The following is a 20000-nucleotide window of genomic DNA, read 5'->3' as shown; positions in this document are numbered from 1 at the left end:
GTGTAGACTCGTCAATGGACTGAGAGTCCGGTCCATTTTCCTCGTCGTTAGCTATTTCCGTGACATACTTCCTGGTTGCGGGTGTTTATCTTTTTTCTTTTTTTTTTTTTTCCAGATTTTTTATCACATTTTTATCCCCCTTAGTGCTAATTTACTTTTATTTATCCTGGTTGCTACTCCACCCTCTGCCGATCTGGGGAGAGCCAAAACTGGCTCCATGCTTCCTCCGAGAGATGGGCAGTTTAGTTAGCCAGCCGCTTCTTTTCACCTGATAGGGGAAGCTTCACCGGTAGGACATAGCACGTGGGAGGTTCACGCTATTCCAACCGGTTCCCCTCCCTCCGAACAGGCGCCCTTAACGACCAGAGGAGGAACCACATTAGCAATTGCGGGTGTTTATCTTGTGGTCGACACTGTCATTGGCCCAGTCTTTCCCAGGTGCAGCTGGTTGGAGATTTGATTGCTGATTGGATTGCTGATTGGATAGCAGCCCTGTCTGTCTGCCTATATAGAGGACTCATTTTCATTTTCAGTTAGAGCGTCCTCGTTCCTTCTTCCCTACCTTTTTTTAAGAAAATAAAGAATTTTGTTGTAAATTTGATACTGTTTCTGTGCATTTCATGTTGCAGTCCTAACCCTAGACTTGGGGCGTAACAAGTACATGGACATCAAAACATTTTCTGTCGCTTCTCAGGTTTCAATGTGAGCGCATGGGGCAAAAATGAATTGGTACACTGATACTGTAACATCCAAATGTTGGAGGTGGCGTGTAATGGCGTGTTATGGTGGCCTGTTCTCCTGTGTGTGTGTGTGTGTGTGTTAATGGGGCTTGTTGTGTGTCACACTGGACACATGGCTGTGTGTGTGTGTGTGTGTTAATGGGGCTTGTTGTGTGTCACGCTGGACACATGGCTGTGTGTGTGTGTGTTAATGGGGCTTGTTGTGTGTCACGCTGGACACATGGCTGTCCATACACATCGATGCTTCCCAAACTGGGCGACGCGTACAATAGGGCGTACTTGAGAGAAAGGAGAAAAGGGGGAAAAAATAAAGTAAGAACACATCATGAAAATGGATAAAACGTTCAAATAAATCTGCTCGGGAGGCACTAATTGCAACTCTTTCACTCCATGTCTTATTTTGTAATGTAATATTCTTCAGAAGGTGGGTTATCACTCATTCATTGCTTCATGTTGGGGGTTCGATCAAGAGCTGTGGACTTGAGACTTGGTGACTTGGACTCGGGTCGACTCGAATCACTGTTTTGATGTCTTGCGACTTGACTTGACAAACAAATGGATGACTTGAGACTTGCCTTGGAAGTTTAAGACTCGTGACCTGACTTGAGACACGATGACTCAAATCAATGACTTGTATGTGTTCATCAGTTAATATAGAATAATTGAACAATGCTCAATGTTGTCAAGTGTGTGTGTAACGTTATCCGGTATCCGGCACACTGGCAATGGCATTGACGTGATTGGATGACTCAGTCAAGCTCCTCGCTATGGCAACAGTCAAGCTTGAAGAATCTGACTCCCCCCCCCCTCCCCCCCGCCAAGGAGAAGCACTCGTTACTCATTACCGTTACACCCTCCCGCGCTAGACTATTTTCGTATTTCTGACGTATTTCTGTTTGTTAATACAAAGAGTATTCTATATTTTTTGTATGTATTATCACATTCACTGCCAGACGTTTTTTTTTTACTGTAGTTAGCTTCTGCCAGAGGGTTTTTTTGAGGATTCTGGCTCATCTTTCAAGACCCGAGGATTCTTTTCTGCTAAGATTTTGTGAACACACAATATCTCAAAAGAACTAATAGAATGTGTGCTTTCTCTGTCTAAAAGAGTTAGTTTGTAGAGTTAGTAGTTATGTAAGCATTAGCAGTTGAATACAGCATGGTTTCAGCGTCAGAAAAATTATTCAGAGATAAACGGCTTTTTGTGAAATTCGATAGAACAGTCACTTTAACCATTCATTTTTGGCATCAGTAAGACGTCAGACATCTAAACAATAGTTTTGAACAGTAATTTCCTCCATAACAGCAGGAAATCCCCTCTGCTTCCAACTCCTCCCTCCGTGTGTGTTCTCCTCCTGCCTCCCTGGCTCTCCAGCGGGCGTGTCACAACGAAGTTGCTGCTGCTGCTGTGCCTGTTTGCGCGGCCGCTGTTTGAGGAAGTCTGGGTGGACTCGCTCGTTTCGTGGAGTTTTGGTTGAGAGCTTTGATGAAGCTTTTGCGATTCTGGTCATATTTATGCTGCGTGTTTCAAAGTGTGCATCCAATCTATTCTTGGAACCCCCCACCGTTGCCACCGCTGTGCATCAGCGCGAAAGTGAAAGCGTTTTCGCCATCAATTTTACAGTATGAGAACGGCTTCCTCGCGCTTTTCCCTCCAGTTTTGGGTCGCCTCTTTCTACTGTGGAGAGACATGTCGCCACTCAGTGGGTCGGTAAAATAGATTATACACATTCAATACCTCCAATTCTGGTGTAGGAGACGTAAAAGGGTTAGATCAACGTCCCACCGTCAAAAAAAAAAAATCGATTTTTTTTTTGACGACTCAACTCGTCGTTGGCAGTGAACCGCTGGATTGTGTTTGACGAGTCAACTCGCCATTGGCAGTGAACGTGTTAATATGGATCAGATCATCGTCATGGCAGCTGCGACTGTGCCAGCCAGGGGCATCATTTCACATGTGAAGGAGAAAGGTCAACTGTTGAACGCAAGACCTGCTCATCAAAGATGTCTGACAGCCAGACTGAAACGTGGAACTTGCTTTGTCATTTTGTACAGACTCATTCGGATCTGTAAGTGTGTCTGTGAAGGAGGGCTGATGTACAACATTAGGAAAGTGACTTGACTTGGGACTTGTCTTGCCTTAACTAAGGACTCGACTTGATTTGACGTGACATAACCTGTGACTTGACTTGGCGAAGAAAAATGACTTGGGACTTTGCTTGAGACTTGGAGCAAATGACTCTCCGCTTTAATAGGGCAGTGTCTCTAACCACTAGCTCACCCTGCTCCCTCCTATGAAATCAGGCTTGGGGTATTTGTTGCCAATGAAGCCGCTCCAGAAAGTGCCACTTCAGAGCAACACAATAGAGAGCCAAAGTGAACGTCACTTCCTGCTTCAGCGCTGTACCAGAGATTTTCATCCGCCATTTATTTTCCCATAGACATTTCGTAAAATGCTTATAAAAATAGTTTTACTTGTTCAAACCAAACGGTTCAGATATATTTAGAAACAAGAGAGATTGCATAACATTTCACTCTGACCAAAACGTAAGAAAAATGCGGGTTTAAAGAACATGTTTTTTCGGTTTTTAGTTTTTAGTTTTGGTCTGAGTGAAATGTTCTATGGTCTCTCCAGATTCTAAATATAGCTGAACCGTTTGGTTTGACCAAGTAAAACTATTTTTATAAGCATCTTACGAAATGTCTATGGGGAAATAAATTGCGGAAGAAAATCTCTGGTACAGCGCTGAAGCAGGAAGTGACGTTCACTTTGCCTCTCTATTAAAGTAGCCACAGTTTTCAGATGATGTCATATCAATCCCCTCGGACATGTTGCTGACATTAGTGACAGCCAGGTGACAGCACAGCGGCCAGTGACAGCGTAACTGAGTCATACGTCTTTGTTGTGCCGAAAGTTATATTCCCCAAAGTATGCGTGCCCTGGCAGCGTGTCCTTGTTTTATGCGTTGCATGTTTTGCAACCGCCCGAGGAAATTACCATGGGGGCGTTTACACGTATTAATAAATGACAAATACACTCATGTACTGTATAGTCGAATCAATGGACGCTTGTGGTTTGAGATGATACGATCACAAGCTAGCGTGATCTCCATTCATTATGAGACAAACTAGGTCGCTTACTTTTGGTCGGCCGCGTTCATCCTCTGCAATGAGACGTTTTGAAAATGATTTGGAAAATGTGCCAAAATGTGTTTCCACTGCCAACACTGTCTTTTCTGCAATCTCACGGCCCGGGAATGAAAATAACAAAGTATGTTTGTAGATTGTTTGCCATACCGTTGCTTTTTAAATGGGGGGGGAAGAAACAACATTTTGGAAAAAGTCCAAAAAGCAAAAACTTTGAAACGAAACCCTGACGTGCGATACATTTTCTCTGGTTGTCAGTTCATATTTATGGGGCCTTCTTCTCTGTAACAAAACAGGGGAATACTCAGATTTAGTGGAATAAAAAACACTACAATGGATAGTGCCTAAAAATAGACTAGAAACAAACCATAGTGGAAGCCTATGACTATAAGGGATAGGGGCCATCATCAAAGTTGCTCTCGGGGGGGGTGGGGGGGGGACCCACAGTGCTAAGAGACACTGCCTCGGAGAGCTGTCTCTGGCTGGTTTAATGCACTCTCTGGTCGGGGGATATGCAAATGACCATGCCCCTACGGTATCCCAAGGTGCTTTTGGGCAAGCAGGTGTGGGCAGGAGGAGATCCGTTGAGGCCGATTGTGGACACACACACACACACACACACACACACACACACACACACACACACACAGAGCTAACACAGAAGCAGTGCTCTGTCAGTAGCACACAGTGGTTACCCTAATGTCGGCGTACTGGGGCTTCAAATGAGGCACAATGGAGCGCCGGGCCAAGGGGGGGTGGGGGGGGGGGGGGGTGGAGCCGGCTACTAGCATTGTTTCAGCAACACAACATACTGTATTCACCTTATGTAGCCCCGCCCACTTGACCCAGTTCTTCCTGTTCAAAACACCGTCTGCTTTACCTGCTCACTTAGTGCTGTACTGTCACACAGGAAGTGTCAACACAATAGGAAGTATAACTGGCTGAGCCCTGTGTTGGAACATAAGGGGAATACTCAAGCCGTGTGTGTCGGGAATGGTTCAGTCGCTCACTATTCCGCACGTAGTGTTCATCGACTAGTGAACTATATTGGGGAGGATCAAAGTAGCGTTGAACACTACCTCACTCTTCTCCTCCTTCGGGAAACACAACATTGCATTGCGGATGTACAGTATGTGGAAGGAGTTGCTCTGCATTGTGGGTATTTTACAAATGGACTATAATATAATATATATAATATATAATATATATATTATATATATAATATATATATTATATATTATATATATAATATATATATTATATATTATATATATAATATATATAATATATATATTATATATATATTATATATATTATATATATATTATATATTATATATATTATATATATAATATATAATATACTGAATCAAATTAACAGTTGGGAATTTGGACACTAGTAGAAAATGGCCAAATATAGTCCACTCTTTCTGTAATAGGGACCGGTTTCGAAAAGGGCTTCAGTCTAAAAAAAAAGCCTCCTGCTCCACATGTGGATTCACACTGTGTGTCCAGCAACTCCGGACTCCGGACTCGGACTCGAACACTGGGGACTTGAGACTCAGACTCGAACACTGGGGACTTGAACACTGGGGACTTGAGACTCAGACTCGAACACTGGGGACTTGAGACTCAGACTCGAACACTGGGGACTTGAGACTCAGACGTGAACACTGGGGACTTGAGACTCAGACTCGAACACTGGGGACTTGAGACTCAGACTCGAACACTGGGGACTTGAGACTCAGACTCGAACACTGGGGACTTGAGACTCAGACTCGAACACTGGGGACTTGAGACTCAGCCTCGAACACTGGGGACTTGAGACTCAGACTTGAACACTGGGGACTTGGACTCAGCCTCGAACACTGGGGACTTGAGACATAGACTCGAACACTGGGGACTTGGACTCAGCCTCGAACACTGGGGACTTGAGACATAGACTCGAACACTGGGGACTTGAGACTCGACTTGGACACGAGATATAGTGCCTTTGCCGACAACACTGCTGTGAAGAGGAGCAGCGGTTCTCTTTCTGCAACACTAGAGCTACTCCGGCTTTCGACTCGAGTCGTCCAGGGTGATATTGGGGTTTGCTGGCTGTGTCGCTGCGTCCAGAACCTCCCAGCAAGGTGATGGAGAGTCTGAGCACAGACTTTAGTTTCTTGTCAGAGCAGTTCATTCCATCCAGTATTATGCACCTCTGGGCTTACGGTGCCAGGCGGCGCTTGAGCGAGAGTGTGAACTGCCCCCTGGAGGACGATGTGCGCCTTAGTTTATATGATAAAGAAAAGGGCCAAAGAAACGGTGCACATAGACACCACAGACATACACACAGTAGATATACACACAGTAGCAGGCGCAGAGGTGCACAAATCAAACGTGTGTTACGGTGTGTATTGTGTGTGTGTGGGTGTGTGTGTGCGTCCTGTTGGAACGTAAATCGCCACCCCGAGCCACCAGGGGGCCCTGGCACACTCTGGAGCAGGTTCTCCTGGAAGAATGTGCTGCTATTTGTCTCTTTTATTGTTCTCCTCTATCAGTGCATGTTTCCAAAGCCCCTGCTGCTGAAGAGCCCACCCACAGCTGGGTGCTGTAGGGACGGTGGTTAGCACTGTTGCCTCACAGCAAGAAGGTCCCGGTTTCAAACCCCCCGGTCCGTCCCACCATCAAAGACATGTATGTTAGGGTTAATACTCCTGTCAGTGCCCCTGAGCAAGGCACTGGCAAACAGAAACTGGAGTTGGCCCCCGGGCGCTGCACTGCAGCTGCCCACGGCTCCTAGTTCTAGGAAGGTTCCTAGTAGAGGATGGGTCAAATGCAGAGGATGAATTTCCCCATGGGGATAAATAAAGGATAACTTCACTTAACTACAAAAGAGAGTAGAGCGCGCACATCCAGTCAAAATTGCAGGTGCAGGACAAGGGGTGAAACAATGTAGAAAAAGAGTAGAGTCCGCACACTGCTGAACAAGATGTCTCCCAGACGGATAGATTTATTTCTTGACGTTTCGGTCTCACACGTCTTCTCCTGAAGAAGGTCGTGTGAGACCGAAACGTCAAGAAATAAATCTATCCGTCTGGGAGACATCTTGTTCAGCAGTGTGCGGACTCTACTCTTTTTCTAACTTAACTTAACTTACATGATTTTTTTTGTTTCATCCGACCAGATAATCTCATGTTTTCAGAGTCTCTCACAAGCCGTTTTGCCCCGGGCACTTTTCTCAGGAGTGCGCTCCTTCTGGCCAAGAGTTGTAACTGACTGTTGTCCTTCTAGCAAAGATGTCCAGTTGCAGTGAAGGAACGGCGTTGTTCTGTCAGAGTTGGTCCGTGGGGCTTTTGGCCACCGCATACTAATTTATATGCCTGTATAAACAGACAGGTTGTAGACATCTCTAGGACAGAGGTTTTCAGAGTGGGAGGCAGGCCCAGGTTCCCCAGGGGAACTCCAAGCAGTTTCAGGGGAGGCCCAGTGAACGGAAGTGAAAAAATGTTTAGTTATTACTTCGTTATTACATTAGTTATCAAAAGGAGATCGCATAGAATAGCTTAAATGTGTGATTTTGTTAAAGAGATAGTTCAGAGATACAGTAGTTTGGGGGAATTGTTGTGTTGATCCGCCCACTTTATCAGAGTCATTAAAACTAATAAATGCCTTCAGAAAGAGCTTTGTATGTATTTGGGGTAGTCTATCAGTGGTTCTCAAATGGGGGTCCTTGAGCGGGTTCCAGGGGGTCCCCAGCCAAAAGGGGGGGTCATTTATTTTCACTATAATTCCATTCATAAGTAACACAATGACTGTTATGGTCATGGGTTTTATACACTTTCTGTAATAAAACATCAATCTTATTATCATATGGGGGACCGTGGGACAAAATCCTATCAAATGGGGGTCCGTGGTCGAATCGTTGTCAGTTTAGGGGTCCCTCATGGGGAAAGAATTGAGAACCACTGGTCTATAGTATGTCAAAGAGCGATATCAGACTATCTTGGCTCAATTGTCGAGTGTCTATGGGATCAAATAACATAATCATGATCCCATAGGCATCCGGGGGGGGGCTCACTTTTCCAAGCTTTGTCTGGGGGGGGGAGGGGCCACAGTCTCAGAGGACATTCCAAACGCTCCGGATGCATCTTACAGTAAGTGTCACAGCATAAGGGACGAATACGTATCGAGTCAAACACATTTCCGCTTTTCGTCTGTAATCAATTTGGGAAAAGACGGAATCCACCGAAAGAAACCTGATGACATGTGGAATTTGAATTGAGGCCGGCACAAAACAGAAAATATGGAAAACCTGCCAACCTACAAGCACTCTTAACGAGCACGGAGGTGCCTGCATGCTAGGCATTCTAGATGGACAATAACACACACACACACACGCGCACACGCACACGCACACACACACACACTTTCTCAGGTTCATTACCAAAAACTTTGATGAGGGTGAGACTTGAGGGATAACGTAACGGCCGTCACCATGGCGACCAGGTGACCCATGCCAGCAATTAGGAGCCCCTGACAGGCTGGGTGCTGGGTGCTGGGTGCACAGATGCAGCGCATACATTATGCAAATCACAGTCTCCCCTGGCCCCGCCCACAGGCCTCTCTCGCTCCTTCATTTGCATATCATCACCCCTGTGTGCAGCCATACAAACACAGCAGCACGCGCGTCACGGGGGAAGACGCCCGACGCAGCACATCTGTAACGTGCCTCCCACGCCGGCCGGGAGGAGGAGGAGGAGGAGGTGGGTAATACAAAAAAGAGAGTGGGGATTTTGAGAGAGGGAGGGATGGATAGAGGGAGACATAGAGAGAGAGGGGGGGGGGGGGGGGGAGAGGGAGGAGAGAGAGAGAGAGAGGAGGGGAGACTGAGAGGGTGGAGAGAGGTGGGAGAGAGAGAGGGAGAGAGAGAGAGGGGGGGAGACAGAGAGAGGGGGGGAGAGAGAGAGAGAGAGAGACAGAGAGGTGGGAGAGAGCGAGGGAGAGAGACAGACAGAGAGAGAGAGGGGGGAGACAGAGAGAGAGAGAAAGAGAGAGAGGGGGGGAGGGAGACAGAGAGAGAGAGAGAAAGAGAGAGAGGGGGGAAGAGAGAGAGGGAGACAGAGAGAGAGGGGGGGAGAGAGAGGGGGAGACAGAGAGAGAGGGGGGAGAGAGAGAGACCGATAAAGAGAGGGATAGAGAGAGACAGAGAGAGAGTAAGAGAGAGAGGGGGGAGAGAGGGGGAGAGAGAGAGAGACAGAGAGAGAGAGAGAGAGAGATAGAGAGAGATAAAGAGAGAGAGGGGGAGAGAGAGAGAGGGACACAGAGAGAGAGAGAGAGAGAAAGAGAGGAGGGGGGAGAGAGAGAGGGAGACAGACAGAGAGAGAGAGAGAGAGGGGGAGAGATAATAGCTTTCCCTTAAAACAAGGTACCTTCAAATGTGTGTTTTTCTGCCTTCATTTCCTATTCAAGGTGGTGGAAAACAAAAAAGACAGAGAGGAAATCTCCCGCTGTGCTTTTATGAAGGTGCAGCGGAGAGTGTGAGCTTTAAACATGATTGGCTTGTAAAAGTATAAAGACGACGAGGCGGAGTACATGTGGCGCCAATCGTCCAACACGCAAACACACACCTAGTTTAACACACAAACACACACCTAGTTTAACACACAAACACACACCTAGTTTAACACACAAACACACACCTAGTTTAACACACAAACACACACCTAGTTTAACACACAAACACACACCTAGTTTAACACACAAACACACACCTAGTTTAACACACAAACACACCTAAGCTGTTTTCACACATACAGACAGGGAAATTACCTGTAAATCAAGACTGGCTATTTCCCGGAATTTCCCTTCACACCTGAGGATCACATGTGGGAAAAAAGCAGCTAAAGTACCTGTATTTGAGGGGGGTCGGGGGGGGAAGGCACTGCAGAGCGGGTGGGGACTGGAGTGACGTGTGCACTTGGATGGGGAATCGTCCTTATTTTATCCCTATCATATCAATCGTGGTCGTTAGGGACAGTTTGTCAATAAAATCATAGGCAATGCAAGGCGGGCATCGTGCACGTGACGAAATTAGGCAAAGCACACAAACTGCTCGACTTGCACTATAAGCTGTCAGACAATTTAACGTTATCCACCTTATTTTTGTGAGGCTCCCGCTGTAAAATAATTCTGGGAGCAATATCCGGTCTAGAACGTGAGCAGCTGTGTTTACGCTGGCTTGACGCTGCCTGGATAGTACTCTGCACTGCAGCCCATGACTGCAGCGCGTGCCTCCTCGCATCGCATTTCCTTGTCGAACTCCGACGTTAAACGTTTGCTCGTCACAAAATAACACTCGTTTTGGGAATGTAGCCTAATGATGTTATCTATCACATCCGCTAACCTGTTGCTCGTTGAACAAGTCTGCATTTATCAGCTCAGCTGCTATTGTTTCATGTTAATTTTGGATGATTTAACATTGGCTGTAAGGTAATTTAACTGTTGCACGCTGTGCTGTGCAGCAGGCATGGGAAGGAGGAGGTAGGGCAGAGGAGACGAGAAGATAATTTCGCCAGTTTGCTTTGATGTGCGCGAATGATTAGATGATGCACGCTGGAAGTGAACGTTAAGCAACGTGTGTACACCTCGCCCATGAGAGAAGGACCGGCAAATGTCACTACCGAGGAGCTAGTAAAAGATCAGCGATCGCGGGGGCGCGATTGTGCCGGAAAACAATTTTCACACATGAAACCACTTTCTGGCCATTTCCCGGTATAAAGCGCATGTGTGAAAACGGCTCTAGTTTAACACACAAACACACACCTAGTTTAACACGCAAACACACAACTAGTTTAAATCCAACACGCAAACACACACTTAGTTTAACACACAAACCACACATGTGTTTAAACTTAGAGAAAGTTCATGGGCTAAACCACAGTTAGGAAGACGGAGACTGGTGCTCAACAGTTGAGGAACCACAGTGGCATCAGAAGGAGAATACTGGAGCACTCCGGTCGTCTTTAGATGGTTTATTATAAGGTGCAGATCAAAAACGATTTCATCCGCACCTTATAATAAACCATCTAAAGACGACCTGAGTGCTCCAGTATTCTCCTTCTGACACATATGTTTAAATCCAACACACACCTAGTTTAACAAGCAAACACACACCTAGTTTAACACGCAACACACACCTAGTTTAAATCCAACACGCAAACACACACACCTAGTTTAACATGCAAACACACCTAGTTTAAATCCAACATGCAGACACACACCTACTGTAGTTCTGGAAGTTGAACTTGATTGTAGGATAAAAGGCAGCAGAATAGAAGAATAATATGTGTTGTTTTTTCGCAGTAAAACTGTTTGTTGGTGCGAACGGCGATCCGGCCTCCCACCTGGTTTGAACGGCGGCCATGGCAAGGTTCTCTAATGCACTGACAACCTTTCCCCCCCCGGCACAGTCATTAGTGAATAGAAAGTCTATGCTAAACAATAAGCACAAACACACTCATTATGCTCAGACACTGTTACTGAGAGCTTAAAACTATAAGATTAAATTCACTGATCCCCCAGGGGAGAGAGGAGATATAGTGATAAAAACACAATAAACAAAAGAAATATTGAAAATGAAAGATATCGCATTTTTCTAGTGACACACACACACACACACACACACACACACACACCCGCTGCCTACCAGAGAGTTTGTTGTGGTGAAGGAACTCCATATGCAGCCTGTGTCCGGCGCGCTGGGCCAGCAGGTAGGGGGTGGAGTAGTCCGGGTCGCCCGTGGCACACATGACGTCCGCCCCGCTGAACACCAGCGCCATCGTCTGGAGCACGTCGGGCAGCACCACGGCCGAACACAGCGCCTGCACACAGGCCGGGGGGGGGGGGGGGGTAACAAGAGGACGGGATGAGTTTGTCCACTGGGTGGTGCTGCTCAAGCTCATGTCAACGTGAGCTTTCCAAACCTCATTCTGAGCATTGGAAAATGGCTGCTATGCATTTCCTGTGTCTGTGTTTATGTACACCTGTGTCGGCATTGCGTTCTCCCCACTCTTCGGGTTCGTTCAGACAGCTTACAGCGCTACGCATGTGGCCACTGCGTGTAGTGCGGATGTAGTACATCACTTCACCACTCCCCCCGTCCTCAAACCAAGCGAGCGAACCAGCGAACGATGCTTTTAAAGGGTTGTCGGCTAGTTTTGAGCCTTAGTTTCCTTTCTCTCTTGCGTTTCTACTTTAGATATCTGCTATTTTAGCATTTCCTCCTGATCGCTTTCAGTCGTATATCGGAGCCGTGTTGTTGAAACATTTCCTGCTGCCGAAAGGCAAGCTTTCCATTTGACAACCTAGGGATTTTACATTACATTACATTACATTACATTACATTACATCACATCACATTACATTACATTACATTACGTCATTTGGCAGATGCTTTTATCCAAAGCAACTTATTGTAAGTTACAATAACACATTTTTGTCAACAATAGAGCAATCAACTATGCAACACAGTCTATGACAACTACAACTTCTGAAGGAATAGTGGTAAAGTTTATTTATTTTTATTTTTTTAATATATATATATATATATATTTTTATATAAGAGAGAGAGAGAGAAATGATAGTTCAAAAAGGGCCCAGATGGAGACTGAAAAGGTGTGTTTTAAGTTTTCGCCGAAAGATTGGCAGTGAAGGGGCCGTCCTGACCATGGGACGGAGCTCGTTCCACCATTGAGGTGCCAGAAGAAGACGAGAAGAGTCTATTGTGATTTTATTGTGAAGGACTTATAATACAGATACAGTCGCAACTTTTGAGTGTGTGTGTGAGAGAGAGAGAGAGAGAGAGAGAGAGAAGAGAAGTATCCCTATTGTGGCTGGATTGCAAGACCACGCACAGGAAAATCAGATTTTTGTGTCTGTCCAGTTAGGTTACATTACATTACATTACATTACGTCATTTGGCAGACGCTTTTATCCAAAGCGACTTACAATAACACATTTTTGTCAGCAATAGAGCAATCAACTATGCAACACAGTCTATGACAACTACAACTTCTGAAGGAACAGTGGTAAAGTTTAGTTAGTTTTTTTTTGGTGGCACAGTTGTGCAGGAGCAGGTTGGCGTGGCTGTGTCTTAACCCATTGATACCTGATGCAGCATTTGCGTGTATATCCCTCATTTGTGTGCGTATCCCTTTGAGACCGCGAACCGCGTTAACGCGGTTCGCGGTCTTAAAGGGATACACACACTAGGGATGGGCATCGAAGTTCGAATTTTCGAATAATCGTTGTTATTATCAAGGTCGACTTTTATTATTGAAATTCGAAATTCGAAAAAAAAAAAAAAAAAAAAAAAAAAAAAAAAAAAAAAATTTAGTGAAATGTTGCATTGTCTCCCCTGATTCTAAGTATAGTCAAATCGCTTGGTTTGAGCAAGTAAAACAATTTTTATAAGCATTTTAAGCAAGGTTTATGGAAAAATGAATGGTGGATGAAATCCCATGAAGAGGGAGAGGGGGTGACTTTGGCACCCCTTTGGCACTCAGACCTGAGCCTACTAAATATTTAATGAACCACTCATGATTGTCAAAACTGTTTTTTATTTTCGAAAATGTCAATGTCATGTAACATGTTCTTTAAAAAAAAAAAAAAAAAAAAAAAAAAAAAAAAAAAAAAAAAAAAAAAAAAAAAAAAAAAACATTTTTTATTTTTTTTACATTTTTATTTTTATTTTCGAAATTCGAATTAAATTCGAATTTGGCCAGCGAAAATTCGAATAGTGTTTTTGCTAGAAATGCCCATCCCTAACACACACAAATGCTGCATCAGGTATCAATGGGTTAAGTCGATAGAGACGGACACCGTAGACTCGTAAAGCAGCACACCAAGTTTAGAATTCAGTCCTGACTAGTGTCGATGTATAAAAGCAAAGTTTAAAAAATAAGATGAGAATTGAATGATCCCTGCGCGGGACTGCGCAGCCACAATGGTAGCAGGAGAAAAAAACGAATATAAATAAGAACAGGGCAAATGGGAGACATTAAATATAATGCAACAACTGCCAATTTGAAAAACAGCAAGTGATAAGCAGAAATATGAATATAAGTTTGAACAATGATGAAAAAAAATGAACTTTACATTATGAGGGTGTGCAAAATAATAGTAGTAAGTAGAGCATACTGAGGCAAATATGGGGGGGGGGGGCATAGCAAGAATATGAAATATGCAGTTATGAGACTAATTATGAGGAAGAGTATGTGCATTTACAAAATACACAAGTAGTCAAAAGTTTGGCCACACCTAATTGAGTGTACTATATTTTTCATGATCTTAAAGCCATTTTGATGTTTATGATCATAGGCTGCGTATATTAAAGGTCCCATTCCGTGCAAAAGCTGTTTTTACTTGTAAATGCATATATACTGCTGTCAGCCCTCCCTGTAATGAGTGGTCACAAGCTCAGAACTGCCACAGTTGGATTTGTCCCTATCCAGCTTCCCCCTGCAGTCTCCTTCAAGCCACGCCCCCAAACGCTTCGTTTGCCCAGAGGGGGATTTGGGACGTCACAAGCTTCCTCACGCATACTGCGCGGGTCTCTCTCACACAAGCTACCTGCACCATTTTGTCTATAGCCACAAAATTAACACTTCTAGCTGGAGCGACGCCAACTGTACGTGATCCAGCAACTGCAGAGGTGCATTCGGTAAGTCTAGGCATTTTGAGATGTCCTCTTTAGCGTAGTAACCGTTAAGTTAACGATAACTCGCAACCTGGCGTGCTGGTCCACAGACGCTAATCTGATTGGCCGCTGGGAGCCTGGGGCGGGCTCTCCCTCAGCGGCCAATGGGAACTGTTAGTTCTGAATATATTATAGAAACAGACCGTTCTTGGGAAGCGACGAGATGAGGAAGTGAGAACTCCGTCACAACAAACGGGGTTGCTATATTTTCGACAAATTAATCCAGAATCATGTTTTATGGACCAGAGACACACGTTTTTAAGAGGTTACAGCTGCACGAATTGGGACCTTTAAATGCTTGGAATTAGTTTCTTAAACAAATATAAATAGTGAAGTTGATGCCTAATGTATGAATTCATTTCCAAAGCCTTTCCATCAAGGAAAAAAGGCGGCTACTTTAAAGAAACTGAAATATTTTCATTCGTTTTGATTTGGTCGCTGCATAATTCCAGTTGTGTCATTTCATAGCTTTGATGTGTTTACGTCATCTTTTTAAATGTGTCAAATAGTCAAACATTTCTAAAAAATAATGACAAACGTGGCGTTGGACTGGGTGTGTGCAAACGTGCGTAGTACTGACACTAATGGCTCATTTCCACCACATTTTACAGTCCTGCACAGCTCGTCACCACTCGGCTCTACTTGTTTCAACCCGATGGACGTTTTGCTTCCACCGCTGGTCATCTGCCCCCGCCCACCCCCGCCCACACCTGGTCGTCATAGCGACCGCATATCTGCCCTCCGCCCATATTCCAAAGTAGGCTATAACATATACCGTTACAATTAAATCCATACACAGAACTTTTAAACTGTTTATGAAAATACTGGTGCCTCTAAATGACCTACAGTGTACATGGGCAAATGTGACAATCGGCCAGGAGAATGGATATCACATTCGCTGCGCGAGGGACGGGGGTTGCGCTACAGGGAGAAGTGAAGCCTCTACCCCGGCGGCCTCTCACCTGGCAAGACCGCGGCTTCACCAAAGCTCCGCCTGCGGCCTAGCGGAGCCGACGCTGCAGACAGCTACAAAGGGCTTCCTGAGGAGCGGATTTTTTTTTCTCTCAAAACAATTGAAAACCACCGTCATGTTAAGCTGAGTAAGGAGATCGCTTTTATTTCACCAGAGCCGAAGGCAGCAACACAAAAGACTGATGGAAATAACAGAAGAGAAGGTAATCCCCACTAAACTGGTATCCAGCATTGACAGTAGATAGAGTAGACACGATTCTGCCTGACCAATCAGTCGTCTGCAGTGTTTTCACGTCACCGTATGGTACCGGGTTCACAGCGCTGGAACCTCAACAAAGCAGGGACCAAAACCAGCACGACTCAACCCCCGACTCGACCCGGGCTGTCCACGTTTTTGATCGTTGGAATTGTGGAGTCTCGTCAGCCTACCCCCTGACAGGTGAGAGCAGGAGGACAGCCAGCCACCACAGTGACGTCAGAGCAGGGGGATCCCAACAGAAACGCTGTCTAGGACGCGTCATCACTGATAGGTACTTTCCCAATTATGTCCTGAATCAGTGGGACCGCTAGCAGCCGGGCGCTGTTAGGAACAGAGCGCCCGGCTGGAACAGATCCCCAATCAGTGGCCCTAGAAAACAGACGCCGCTCTGAAGCTCACTGTGTGGCCGGTTTTCCTCCAGGAGGAAGCGCTCCTTGCTGTCGGGCGGTAAGTCAGATTTCCAAAACCCCCTCACTGGCCCCAGGCTAACCCAGCCTACTTTAGTTATATCGATTTCATGGACATACCCCGATAAGGGAAGAGTTTCATTTTGGTGAATAAAACAACGCTCCGGCGTTTAAAACTGTTTTCTGTGTCTTGGATTGAATCAGAGTTGCCACAAGTGGTGGAGAATGCAGGCACTCTGATTCAACGCCAACCGCACGCACCATGGAGCAAGCACAGGCTCTGGTGGCCCTAATACAAAGCCAAACTGACCTACAGCAGGCAGTACACGAACTGATAAAAAAAATAGAGAAAGACGGCTCGACTTCCCGGGCTCCAGGATATGTCCTCACTAAGCAGACCCCCGACGATGATATCGAGGCATACATGGAGCTCTTCGAAAGAACGGCGGTGCGAGAGGGATGGCCCGCAGCCCACTGGGGAGGCATCATTGCGCCCTTCCTCACGGGCCAGGCACAGAGGGTTTGCCGGGACATGTCCATGGGAGAGGCCCGCGACTTTGTGAAGCTGCGCACCGCCATCCTCGCCAGTTACGGCTACAGCCTGCCTGCACGCGCGCAACGGTACCATGGCTGGAGGTACACCACGGACCAACCGCCCCGCTCCCAAGTCGCCGATTTGCTGAGGCTCACCCAGAGCTGGCTCACCTCCACCGGGGAGCCCCCGTGGATAGAACGCCTCGTAATAGACAGATGTATCCGCTCCTTGCCGCCCGACGCCCGAAAATATGCTGCCCAGGTGAGCCCTTCATCGCTGAACGCATTGGTGGCCTTGCTAGAGAACCACCAAGTCAGCGCCGACATGATGCGCCACACGCAGAACGAGCCCCTCCGTAAGCCCGCCATAGCCGACAGACCCAGCCGAGACAGCCGACGCCGGCCACCGCCGCTACAGCCCCCGACCCAGAGGGACCCTCGTGCCCAGGCCGACCGAGTGAGTCGGCAGCTGAGGAGGTGCTATGTCTGCGGACAAGAGGACCACCTCTCCTGGTCCTGCCCCGACCGAGATGTGTCGATGCCTTCCGCCGCCGGAGACGAACCACGGCCCTCCCTCCACACCAGAGGAGCCCCTCGCCAGCAGGCGACACTGCCGGTCCGGGTGGGCCGCACCGACACCCACGCCCTCCTCGACTCCGGTAGTGTGGTGACGCTCGTGCGGGCTGACCTCGTGGAGGTCCTCACTACAGAGACCATGCCGGTGACGTGCGTCCACGGGGACGTGAAGATCTATCCGGTCAGTTATATACGGGTCCAGACCCCGAAAGGCGACGTAAAAGTCGCCGCCGGCGTGGTGCCCAACCTCCCGGTTCCGCTCCTGATAGGCACCGACTGCCCCCTATTCAGCCGGTACTGGAGTCACGGTCGTCGGCCGGAGAAGCCCCGACGTGAGAAACCGAGGGGAAAAAGGATGGCCCGGCCTGCCCAGCCTTCCGGCCGGGATCAGACGGACCGCAGTCCGAAACATCAGCCGCGGAAGACGGTCCAACCTGGCCAGCCGAGTCGGACACGCCTCCTCTCGACGAGGACCCTTTCGCGGAGTTTCCGCTCCCGGACGACCCTGGACCTCCGGGCCGCGGAGAGTTTGCCTCGGCCCTGTGGGCCGATCCGAATTTGGAAGCCGGCCGCCGCGCCGTCGCTGGCATCGATGGCCAGCACTGTTCCGGGGTGAGACAAAACTTTCCACAGTTTATTGTTAAACATGGGTTGTTGTATCGAGTCGCCAAAACTCCGGGGGGGGGGATTTAATAGAACAATTATTAGTACCAAAAACATACGTATCCAGAGTGTTGTATTTGGCCCACACTCATCAACTGGGGGCCCACTTAGGGGTCCAAAAAACGTATGATAGAGTGCTACGCAGATTCTATTGGCCAGGCATAAAGAAAGCCATTGAAATGTTCTGTCGTTGTTGTGGCGAGTGCCAGAAAACGGCCCCCCGGCCAATGTACCGGAACCCACTGATTCCACTGCCAATCATCGAGGTCCCGTTCTCCAGGCTGGCCATGGATATCGTGGGGCCTCTCCCGAAGTCCAGCCGAGGACACCGATACATACTGGTAATAGTGGATTATGCTACTCGTTACCCTGAGGCAATACCTTTACGCACCGCTAATGCCAAAAATGTCGCTAGAGAACTGTTCCTGCTATTTAGCAGAGTGGGAATAGCGGAGCAGGTGCTCACAGACCAAGGGTCCTGTTTTATGTCCAGAGTAATGACGGCGTTATACAAATGGCTGAAAATCACCCGTATCAGAACTTCTGTTTATCACCCCCAGACCGATGGACTTGTCGAGAGATTCAACCAAACCCTGAAAAAGATGATAAAAAAGCTGATTGACGTGGACGGAAAAGATTGGGACCAACTCCTCCCATACGTGCTGTTCGCCATACGGGAGGTGCCACAGGCCTCCACCGGATACTCACCGTTCGAACTCCTCTACGGCCGAAACCCCCGTGGCCTACTCGACCTGGCCAAGGAGGCCTGGGAAAGCCAGCCCTCCCCCCTCCGGAATGTTATCGAGCATGTGGAGCGGCTCCAGGAGAGAGCCAAAAAGGTCTGGCCACTGGTACGGAGTCACATGGAGGAAGCCCAGGCAGCCCAGGCGCGCACCTATAATAAGGGAGCCAAACCCCGGCAGTTCCAGGTGGGAGAGAAGGTCCTGGTGCTGGTGCCCAGCCATGACTGCAAATTCCTGGCAAAATGGCAGGGGCCATTTGAAGTAACCGAGAAGGTCGGGCCAGTGAATTACCGGGTCTGTCAGCCGGGGAGGAGGAAAGGCCACCAGATATACCACATAAACATTCTGAAGCCATGGCACGACGCCGAGAGACCCGGCCCCCTAGCCCTCCTCACCCACGCACAACCCAGGCCACCTCAGACGATCCCCGTGGACATCGGACAGGACCTGGGGCCAGAGCAACTACAAGATCTCAAGGAACTCCTAGGAAGGAGTCATGATGTTTTCTCCGAGCTGCCAGGACGGACACACGCTATCCAACACGACATTGAGACGACGCCGGGAAAAGTGGTGCGACAGCGGCCCTACCGCATCCCCGAGGCCCGGAGAGAAGCAATACGAGGCGAAGTGAAGAAAATGCTCGAGTTGGGCGTAATAGAAGAGTCCCACAGCCCCTGGTCCAGCCCCATTGTCATTGTGCCGAAGCCAGACGGGACGCTTCGGTTTTGCAATGACTTTAGAAAACTTAATGAAATATCCACTTTTGACGCGTACCCGATGCCAAGGGTAGACGAATTAATCGAGCGGCTGGGGCCCGCTCGATTCGTGAGCACCCTGGACCTCACCAAAGGCTATTGGCAGGTACCCCTAACCAGACGGGCGAGAGCAAAAACCGCATTCGCGACCCCCGACGGCCTATTTCAATACCGCGTCCTCCCCTTTGGAGTACACGGCGCCCCGGCCACATTTCAGCGACTGATGGACAGAGTCCTCCGGCCCCATCGCGCTTATGCGGCGGCATATCTAGACGATATCGTCATACACAGCAGCAGCTGGGAGCAGCACATGACACAGCTGGAAGCGGTGCTGAGAGCCCTCCGCCGAGCCGGACTCACCGCCAACGCCAAGAAATGTAAATTGGCATGGACAGAAACAAACTACCTGGGATACACCATAGGCCGGGGGTGCGTAAAACCCCAAATAACAAAAGTGGAGAGGA

At 47.7% G+C, this 20000-nt stretch overlaps 1 protein-coding gene across 1 annotated transcript in view; it reads right to left on the bottom strand.

Moving 5' to 3' along the window:
- The window catches only part of arap2 (ArfGAP with RhoGAP domain, ankyrin repeat and PH domain 2), a gene marked incomplete at both ends in the record, with an annotated part of 247365 nt that overhangs the window by 108714 nt on the left and 118651 nt on the right, over positions 1-20000 (bottom strand). The window contains one exon of the mRNA XM_083640202.1: positions 11577-11751. Within this exon, the coding sequence (XP_083496328.1) occupies positions 11577-11751 (175 nt within the window). The remainder of the gene's footprint in view (positions 1-11576; positions 11752-20000) is intronic.

This window comes from Poromitra crassiceps (genome assembly GCF_964638095.1).
Source record: "Poromitra crassiceps genome assembly, chromosome: 7".
Classification (NCBI taxonomy): Eukaryota; Metazoa; Chordata; class Actinopteri; order Beryciformes; family Melamphaidae; genus Poromitra; species Poromitra crassiceps.
This window is presented reverse-complemented; position numbering and strand designations above follow the sequence as displayed.